The following is a 10,659-nucleotide window of genomic DNA, read 5'->3' on the forward strand; positions in this document are numbered from 1 at the left end:
GTATCTACCTATTATTTTTGATACCTATCGAAATATTTACAATTCATTCATGAAATAGATTTTTCCCATATACCTAGCTACCTAGATATAGGAACATTGTTGGGATAAAAGTATATTGGATAGCATACACAAACATTTTTGTGTACATATCATCAATGATAATATTATCAAATACATAAATATTCCAAGCCAATGAAGCTGAACGAAGTTCCTTATCTTTGAATTCACTCCAGTCTATATTCTGTTCTCTAGGCCTCACCACGTGCATTGTCGATATTTTCAATCAACAAGCTTGATCAATACATTTTTGACATTTTTATTCCAAAATAATATTCTAAATAAGAACGCATTTAGCGTAAAATTTGAGTTTAACGTGACTTCCTGATGTTTTTAATCGTTTATGTAAATAATCAAATTACAAATGGATTTTACAAACAGGTACGTAGATTCCAAATATCTTAATATTATAATTGTAAGAGTTCTGGTTTTTATTGCTGAATTTCGCTAAAACTTCACTTCACTAAAATTTTGTACATACATAAACCAATAAGAGTATGTCCCAGATTAATTTAAGTCATTCTAGATTAATACCACAGGGTATAGCTGACCTAACTTTACTGTTAAGTAGTTTACTAATATTTTTTATAAATGTAAATTTCTAAAAATGTTTAGATATTTGTTAACCAATCTAAATAACTGAATTGATCTCATGAATATATTCGATAAAATTGTGTGCATAGACCACAGACCAAATCTTAGAATATTTTTATCCTAATTCACGCTACAAAAGCGCGGAATATGAATATATTCGATTCGCCACTCAACTATAAATATATTTCTTAACCAAGCAGATAAGGGCACACACGATTAATTCATGTATGCGGGGTTTGGATAGAAAGTAGTATTGTGATATTGACCTATTTCTTTTTATCTGTGTTTATAATATTGAGAAAGGTAAACAAGTTACAGACTACCTATCACAATATCATCATCATATCAGCCGTTAACTGTTTACTGCTGAATATAGGCCTTCCCCATAAAGGAGGTTTTGCCAGTAGTTGCCACGCCTGGCAGATACGTTGACAACCGCAGTTTTTTTTATACTACTAAAGTGGCAAACAAGCATACGGCCCGTCTGATTATAAACAGGGTTACCGTAGCCTATGGACACCTGTAACACCAGGAATGTCATGCGCACATTACCGACTCTTAGGAAATGTTAAATCAGTTTCCTAAGAGTCGGCAATGCCGATATATCAAAAGTTAGGCTTTTGGTTGTAGTTTAAGAGGGACGCCCACCTGTAATGGAAAGTAACTGCCACATACATATAGACACTAACAGCAGCACAGAAATAACAAGATATAAATCTCTCCTATGTTTTTTTAATGAGTGATAATGAAAATTTACTAGAAATTGACCACAATAATTTACCGGAGTAGCCGCGTGGAAATCAATCAAACAGGGTAGGGAGATTCATGGCTACAACGTGAGTTGGTGGTGGCAGGTAGCCGATCTAATTCCTTGCCATTAGATATGTTAAATATAGTAAATCATATATAGTAAAGTACATAGTTCAAATGCCCTCCCTTCGAGTAACTACTAGTCCCAGTGATAAAAAGGATAGACCCATAGATTAGGGACCTCAATAAAAGACGCATATTTACTCTCAGACGTGTCTTTGCGAAACTTTACCCATACTCTGAGGTGATCATTAGACGAATCTGGAATTCGCATGACTCACGGCACAACTTACATATGTTATATATTGTCTGTGACAAACGGACGGACAAACAGATACGCGATCGACCTTATAAGTATTCCGTTTTTCTTTTTTCCTTTTGAGATACGCACCCCTAAAATTGCAATAAATGTCATCTTATGTGTTGTGATGTTGTTACTATCCTTAACCTATTATTTCTGCCGATTCCTGACAGATTGTTTTATTCCTAAACTGTAATAATGGCTTCGATTCTGAGGCGTTATTTCTCTAAACTTACGTTTTAACTAATATTTCAATTTGATAGTTTCGCGAATTTACCGCTTTATAGACCATTATAAATTAGCCTTCTTATTTATATATAAACTAAAACCTCCTACAAATCTATTTCAACTATTACATAGTTTTGTCACTTTCATTCAAATTAAGAATTTAATACGAAAGAAAGAACAATGGTTCAATAAATAAAATACGTTTATAAGGTCTGACATTTTTATGAATATATATAAAATTTAAATTTAAAATGGGGGTCAATTTATAATAATTTTGATTGAAATCTATTAGAAATTTAGTTCACATTGGTTCTAAAGATTAAGATTCCGCTGTGATTTCAAATAAAAAAATTAATTTTAGACATAAGTTTAAAAAAGTATCGCTTCCGAACCGACCCCGATAATGTTGAGAAAATATCAAATGTTTTCTTTTACTTTTCTAGTCAGTTTTGCTGTTTTATAAATGATTCTAATTTATTTCGTTTTATTTACTTTTGTTGATATTTAATGTAATAGTATCGATGTGTCTTATAACGAAAATAAATAATAGCTTGTGTTTGTTGTCTATAATCTGATAAAAACAGGTAACAAATTAACCCACTTACTTAAGTTTTGTAAAATTCGCTTTATTTTTTTTACAAACTATACATCAATAACATTATATATTATGTTTTATAAACAGTGTAGCTCATTAAATTTCGTGTCCATTGACTAAAAATTCATATCTGTTGACCGAAAATTGCACCTAATTAAAATAAATTTGCGTTTAAAATTATCTACTTTCCCTTGGTCTGAACTTATCATCCAGTTTCATCTCTGGTGTATCGAACCATGCACTAAGGCCATAAAAAAACAAAATAGTTAATATAGTCTAACAATAGATTCAAAGTTATACTCCTACAAAGTATTTATTTCTAAATATTGTACCCACTTTATTCATAGAAATGATTAAGAAGTGCTTATAATAAATCAAATAATTTAATTATGACTCAGTGTAATTTCATTTCTATGTAAGTATATTTATTTTTTATATTAAGAAGTTACATTATTTTTTACTGACGATTGATAAAAAAATATTACAAAACTTACATATTACCTATTCTTTTCTAATTTATTTATTTTATACTTTATTGTATACATTAATAATACACAAAAAATATGACAGAGGTAAGCAAATATACAAAGCCGAGCTTAACTCTAAAAGAGTTTTCTTACAGCAAATCAAAAGTGGAAAGAAGCATTTTGCTTAAAATTTCATAAAAAGTAAATAAGTGTTTAGTGATTATCAATGATTTACTTTTATAATAAGATAGTGATAAGCATTTTACCTCATCACTAGGCACAATACTGTCTAATCAGGTGCAACAATTACTTATACCCATGAGTAAAAGTGTCCCTGATGAATTAAGTGTTCATTCCCACTCCTATAAACCATAAATCTTTATGCTAAGGACTGAATTAAAAATATGTTTATGAATGAATAGAAATAAGTGAATATCCAACTTTGATACTGTTAAATTAGATATAAAAAATTATAATTAACATTACTACAATAAAACAATATTTATCTTGTAGCATTCCGAGCACATCAGCAGCTGAACATGGAATACTAACAGTGGACGTCATCAGTAATATATCAGTAAACTCCATTAGTGACATACCTGAGACCCTCATACCACCTGACTTGATCATGTAAGTAAAAATAAGTTATTTATTTATTTGTAACAGAAAAACCAAGGATTAATTACATAAAAATAACTACAAGATAATAACAATGGAGTCAACAAAACAATAGGTTTTCACCAATAGACACAGAATACAAAATTTGACAGTGCTTACCTCAGATAAATAACCCAAAAAGTATAGGATTATTTATCTGAGGCACCCACACATGTGAGGCAGATATTGTCATAGTTTAAAATATTGATGGATCTTTATATGTAATATTTGTCAGATCCGTCAGTATTCTACGACTATGACGATATGTGTGTTATAATTTTATAACTCAATGAGTCCACCTAAGTTGCAGTTAATTAGAATTGACATGGTAGAAATAGGTAGAGAGGAAAGACAGTATGTAATATTTTGAAATAAATATTTATATGTCTATAATTTTTTCATCACATCATGAGAATGGATACTCAATCAGGAGACAGCTAGATCAGCGTATCTAAAACTAGTTGTTTACCCACTACTTTGCCCGCATGACCTAGGTATATTTACAGACCAGGATAAAATGTAGTTTATACCTTTCTCCATCCCATATATGTGTATGTCAAATTTTATTTTATTTACTTAGGATTAGCAATATCAGTTACAATGTTATTTTGATAAGGCTGTTACATTGCAATACTGGTTGCTATATTACAAACATTGCACTAACAAATTATTGGTAAACACCACATATGTAAAGAAAAAAAATTGGTATATATAAAATTTTATAATTATTAGTTAAACAAATAGCTTTAATGGTGTTAATTTATTAATTTTTTTTTATGCACCTTATAATGACAAACAAGCTGATGGGCCACCTGATGGAAAGTGGTAACCGTCGCCTATAGACATGAGCAGTACCATAGACATAACAGAGTATATTGTTACAGAGAATACATCTTAGCAGGGGCTAAGTAAGATAAACTCACTTTGATAATTATTATTTCACAATTCAAGTTAGAATTTTGATAAAACTAGCTCCACTAGGGATGTATGATCTAACAGCTGTAAAATATTTATTCTCAGGTCAATAGAAGGTATTGCTGATAAAGAGGACGACTCCACGAAACTAAATCTGGCGTACGAGAATCTATATGAACTGCCAAGTACAATTGTGCAAAAGTTTGCTCTTCATATTGTGTACCTTGACATTAGCCATAATAAAATTACGTAAGTATTATACCACATGGACAGGAAGTGAACTGATACTCGAGGTAGACCACACTAGGGTGTGTTGGAGGAAAAGGGATTGTTAGTAATGAGGTCTAATAACCCTATTGCTAGCAATATACCCTCTCAAGTCGACCTTCACGTTGTTACACCTAGAAACAATCATGGTTAATTCTTGTCGAATTCATCAAGGGCTAACTGACCTGCATTCATTCTCACCTATCGTCTTCCACTGGTACGTCGTCGGTGTATACCGATAGCGCGGGCGGGGTTACCAATCCATTATCATCTATTAAAAAAAACCAGCTATATTGAGTTCCGCAAAATACCACTTAGTTCAGTAAAATACTAAATAAATTTCTTGATAATTGAATGAATGGTTTATTTTCTCTTCACAAAAGGTAGAATAAAGTGACAACTTGAGGTACAATTTGACATGAAGACCAATTTTGTGAGAGACTGGTGCTTGCGGTAGGTTTAGAAGAACCTGTGTTACAAGTCACCAGTGCCCCATCTCTATGGAAATATTAACATAATTAATAACCTAATGACAATTTTATTATAAATATAAATAATTATTATATAATAAATAATTATATTAAATAATTATATTTATAATAAATAATTTATTATTCAAATACTCGACAGAAACCTACACCCCCTAGTTCACTTCAGGCACCTGCATTCACTGATAGCAGACAACAATCCAATCACAGAGGACTGCATTCTACCGCCGTTGCCCAAACTGAAGCTGCTATGGTAAGTGACCATTATAATAATTATATTTTTCCAAACCCTTTCAGACCTGAACGACACGGGCGTGAGTTGTAACTTTAAAAAATTCTAAAACCGCGCGCAATTCATTTTTACGCACAAAGCTGAAATAACATGATAGTGAGATTCTAAACCGGCCAATAAGAAATTATTTTAGCGGTTAGGTGGTGCAGTAGTCTCGTGCGTGCCGGCAAGATGGCTTGGCTCCAAAACACGAAAATATATTTAATCTGAAAGAAAAAATCTTGGGTCTGAAAGGAATAAGCCACTTAACGTTCTGTCAACCCTCAAAAAGGGGAGAGACACAATTGTACCTATTTATCTAAGGGTATTTTTTTTTATTCAACTTAGGATGACAAACAAGCTGACAGCCCATCGTATTGAAACTGGTAACCGTTGCCTATAGACCTGAACAGTATCATGAACATGACGGAGCATACTGTGTCGCCTATGTTACCCTTTATGTGTGGCCATTCTTGAGAACTAGGGTGTCATGCCTGCGTACCTTTTTATTTAGGATTTAGGTGAATATGGGTAGATACAATAAGTTTGTGTATGTTTATGTACTAATGTGTATATATATATAAACTAATATATACAAACATATATGTTTGTATATATTAGTTTATATATAATAGTGCGCCACCTACCCTTGGTCTTTTTTTTTTTTCTATGTCCTCTACCCAAAGGTTTTCTGGAAGAGATTACTAAGCGATAAAGCCGCTCTTTGTATCATTTCTCATTACAGTTAAATGTATTCACTATTTTATAAATGGTGCAATAAAGTGTAAAATAATAATGCGCCAGCGTATACCGATAGCGCAGGCAAAGATTACCTTTACATTATCACCCATAAAAAAACTATATAATCTGAGGGGAAGAGTATTGTTTGTAGGTAGTCTTCCATTACTAGCAATATAATCTTTCACGTTCACCTCCTTCCCCCTAAACACCATCATAGTAAATTCTTGTCAAATTCGTCACGATCGACCAACTAGTCTAGACTCACTGGTGCCCCGCAAGCATATATCGATAACGTAGGTGGGGTTGCCATTCCATTTTCACCGATTAAAAAAAAGACGTATCTAATCCACGATATATAGATATTTACCGGCATTTTGCAGGTTGAATCACTGTAAAATATCGTCGCTGTACCCCTGGGTGGGGCAGCTGAAAGAGGCGTGTCCGAAACTAAACATGTTGTGCCTGATGGGCAACCCGGCCGCGCCGAGCTATCTCAACGGGGGCACGTTCTACGAATACTTGCAATACAGGTGTGTGACTTTTAACAAAAGTTTATAAGAAGATTTTTAGCAAAGACAGAGTTTGTACATGTCATCTCCTTTGATACCTCTGTCCCATTCGTGTTTCTTTTTTTTTATACAACTTGGAATGGCAAACAAGCTGACGGCCCACCTGATGGAAAGTGATAACCGTCGCCTATAGACATGAGCAGTACTATGGACATAACAGAGCATACTGTTTCGCCCATGATACCCCCCCATGCGTTGCCGTTCCTGAGGACTCAGGTGTTATTCCTCTGTACCCAGTAAATTCACGCCATATCCCACCCTTCAAACCGAAACACAGTTATGCAAACACAACTGCTTCACGGTAGAAACACGAATGGGACAGAGGTACCCAAGCAATCGACTTTTGTACAAAGTCTCCCTCTGGTAAAATTTCTGCCTTGAAGCAGTTGTATTTGCATGGCTATTTTCATTTGAAGGGTTCAATTTTCCATTAAATTCATGGTATAAAAGCATAATAATGTTTAAAACGCCTATAATCTCTTGGCTCTAGATAAGCTATTCTCAGTAGATTCATATCTATTTTTCACTACACAATCTGCAGCGTGTCTGAGGATAGATTCAACTTGTATAGTATATGCCTTACTGGCGTATGTCCGGTTAAGGCACCAATTATAAGGCTTTACCTATTGTCTGCCGCAATGTGACCCATGTGACCCAGTGTTGTATAGAATAACATAAGTGAATTTACTAACTGCACGTCTAAAATATATTGAAGGCAAATAGAACTCTAAAAAAAAAATAAAGTTTAAATAACTATTACACATATATTAATGATAATAGAATTCATCATCTTCCTATCCTTATCCCAATCATTTGTGGTCGGCTTAATATGATTTTATCCATATTACAAAAAGATTGGTTTTTAGTTTTACGATCAGCCGCCTGCCTGACGTCAACCCTCTTTGGGATACTAATGATAATGGAATTAAACAAAATAATTTTAATCAAATAACCAGTGATATGGACTTCCACAAGATAACGCCTAGTTCAGTAAAACTTAAAAGGACTAAATTATTTATATTCTCAGTGAAATAGTAGATAACATATTCACTTTATCTATTCCCAGACTGTTCGTGATATCCCAATTCCCGTCGTTATACCACTTGGATGACAGAAAAGTGACTAGCGACCAACGCCAGGAAGCGCAGCGGCTGTACAAGCGGCCACTGCTGGAGCGCTTCATCAGCCCGCGCTCAGGCGGGCTCGGGCAGCTGGTGCACTCGTCTGTCTCGTGGAGCAACGTCCAGAACAAATTCCACTCGTTGTGGAACAAAGAGCCGGAGCGTAACAGGAATCTACCGATATAATTGTACTAGGCTATAAAGAAATGGAAATTGTGCTGGGTTAAATGGATGAAAATTTGTTATGGTATGTACTTTTAACGTCTTCCGTTTCGCTCACACTCCATTCGGAATACCTACGTACCTAAGTACTTCAAAGAAGGTAGTTTGTAAACAAATTAAGATTGCACGGAGAAAAATGGAAGCTAATTAATGTGAAATTTAAATGTATTCTGAAATAATGTTACAAATACTATATAAATTTTCCTGGTACTTAACAATTATAATAAACTAGGCCCTCTGTGCATACACATTTGTATCCAAACTGATATATTTAACATAACTCATATAAGTTATTAACCTTTCACTGCTGAACATAGGCCTCCCCCGTAAGGGGATTTGCCAGTAGTTGCCATGCTTGCCAGACGGGTTGGCAACTCTTAGATTTAGGTGATATTTAAAGAGAGACTGCTGTCCATCCCTCGACTGTTAAGTTCCCTTAGTCGTCTCTAACAGCACCTACGAGATAGGTAGAGGTGGCCCATTCTATGCTGGGACCATACAGCAATATTTATAATAAATATAACCTAAAAATTACTTACCTGGTAAAGTAATCAGCTTCCTAGACAAGGTACAAAAAGTATTGTTACCGCTAACGAGTCTATTAGGTAGATTTTTTTTTTTATACAGCTTAGAATGGCAAACAAGGTGACGGCCCACTTGGTGGAAAGTGGTAACCGTCGCCTATAGACATGAGCAGTGCCATGGACATAACAGAATATACTGTTTCGCCCATGATACCCCCCATGCGTTGCCATTCCTGAGGACTCAGGTGTTATTCCTCTGTACCCAGTAAATTCACGCCATATCCCACCCTTCAAACCGAAACACTGCCATGCAAATACAACTGCTTCACGGTTGAAACACGAATGGGAATATAGAATGAGATAGCGACATGCGCTGTCCTGTTCTTTCACATGAGAGCACCAATTGAAGAGATTCTATTGATAGATTCGATTGTACATTGTTTACTAGGAATGAGGTTCGTATATAAATACTATTATTGCTACCTACCTATGGTTCCGACAAACTTAGGTATAGGAATAAACTTGTTTAATGTGTTCAAAAAGCATTTAATATATTTATATAATTTATATAGGTTGTGATTGTTATCGAATGTTCAAATTTTTTAAATTGTTGAAATATTATGTAAGTAAAACAAACATGTTTAAATACTTTCCGCTTGCTAAATTTGTGTACTATATTTTTATCCATTTGTATATAACTGGAAAGACTATACGACGGCTCAAATTAGGGATTAAGTACAGAAAAAACTGTCCAATTATTATTACAAGTGAACAGTAGAAAATTAATTAAAAGTTTTCCTATTGTATTTAATTTCCCGTTATTTAATTTTTCTAATACTACTTTTCATATACGTCCTCTGATGTCAACAGTTTTTCGGCCATCTTAGGTATCTGATGTGACATACCGCTTTTTTTTGTCAACATTCTCTAGTTAAATATAAGAAATATACGTAAGCTTTAAAAATTGTAAATATTTTATTCGATTAAAAATATTATTGTTGAGTAATAGCTGTCGTAAGGAATACTCTTAGATTATATAGATAGAGCATCGAGCCTCAAAAACGGGTCAACTTTTTGTCATCTAATTGTCAAATTAGCAAATTAGTTCAAATGACTCGTTTTTTTATCAGTGTTATACTTAAAAATACGTCAAGCTGACGTATTATTTAAAAAATTAGTGTTTACGCATTAAAAGACGAAGAAATTATAAGACAAAATAAATATAGAAGTTATAAAAGGATTACTCATAACTATTTATCACGCAAAATTGTATGAAAAAGTTGATCCGTTTCTCTCGAAACATTACTATGGAGACGCTCTATCTATATAACCTAAGGTCATATTGTATTTTAATTACTTATATTCACGTTTTAAATTCGGGGATACCCGACTAGTTTCGAACTCAATAGGAGCCCTTATTCATGAGCGCTATTCACGGCTGTGGTGCGAGCAGCACTGCGCAACCAGCTCGCTGTTTGCCGTGATAAAGCCAACATAAATATATACAGAAATATTACTAATGTTATTTTACGACGGGTAGATCTCTAATGATATAATTACGCTATTTTGTCCTCTTTCTGTGTTAATAGAATAGTTTTTATAACTATGTTGTAGTTTGTTTCTTATTTGTATTTATATTATACATATTATGTTAAGTATCTGAATAATTTAAGTCATAAAAAAAATATTCATAACGTATTTTTTAATTAAATAAAGAAAATGCGAGTCAATGATAAATTTATACATATTTTATTGAACAAAATAAATAACTTCTACAAACTTATTTAAGTAATTTATTTAAATTTTGTCTCATTTCAATTTCCTTGTATTAA

General features: G+C 33.4%; 1 protein-coding gene across 2 annotated transcripts; it reads left to right on the top strand.

Annotated features, from left to right (window-relative positions):
• The first annotated feature begins 218 nt into the window (after positions 1-218).
• LOC128200155 (leucine-rich melanocyte differentiation-associated protein-like) lies at positions 219-10,613 on the top strand. Of its 2 annotated transcripts, none has more exons than XM_052892591.1 (6): positions 219-438; positions 3,566-3,682; positions 4,730-4,873; positions 5,522-5,632; positions 6,772-6,921; positions 8,027-10,612. In XM_052892591.1, exons 1-6 carry the CDS (start codon positions 422-424, stop codon positions 8,265-8,267), a joined length of 780 nt encoding a protein of 259 aa, XP_052748551.1. In that variant the 5' UTR covers positions 219-421; the 3' UTR covers positions 8,268-10,612. The 2 variants fall into 2 exon arrangements, with proteins under 2 accessions (XP_052748551.1, XP_052748552.1); XM_052892592.1 differs by lacking the exon at positions 219-438 and adding an exon at positions 2,408-2,574 and having other exon boundaries at positions 8,027-10,613.
• Positions 10,614-10,659: the final 46 nt, after the last annotated feature.

This window comes from Galleria mellonella, unplaced genomic scaffold (genome assembly GCF_026898425.1).
Source record: "Galleria mellonella isolate WM207_F2 unplaced genomic scaffold, CSIRO_AGI_GalMel_v1 utg159, whole genome shotgun sequence".
Classification (NCBI taxonomy): Eukaryota; Metazoa; Arthropoda; class Insecta; order Lepidoptera; family Pyralidae; genus Galleria; species Galleria mellonella.

Bases quoted from the DNA above. Each gene is read 5' to 3' on its own strand.
- LOC128200155 (XM_052892591.1), top strand. The intron at 3,683-4,729 runs GTAAGTAAAAAT...ATTTATTCTCAG, and splicing joins ATACCACCTGACTTGATCAT to GTCAATAGAAGGTATTGCTG. The intron at 5,633-6,771 runs GTAAGTGACCAT...GGCATTTTGCAG, and splicing joins CCCAAACTGAAGCTGCTATG to GTTGAATCACTGTAAAATAT.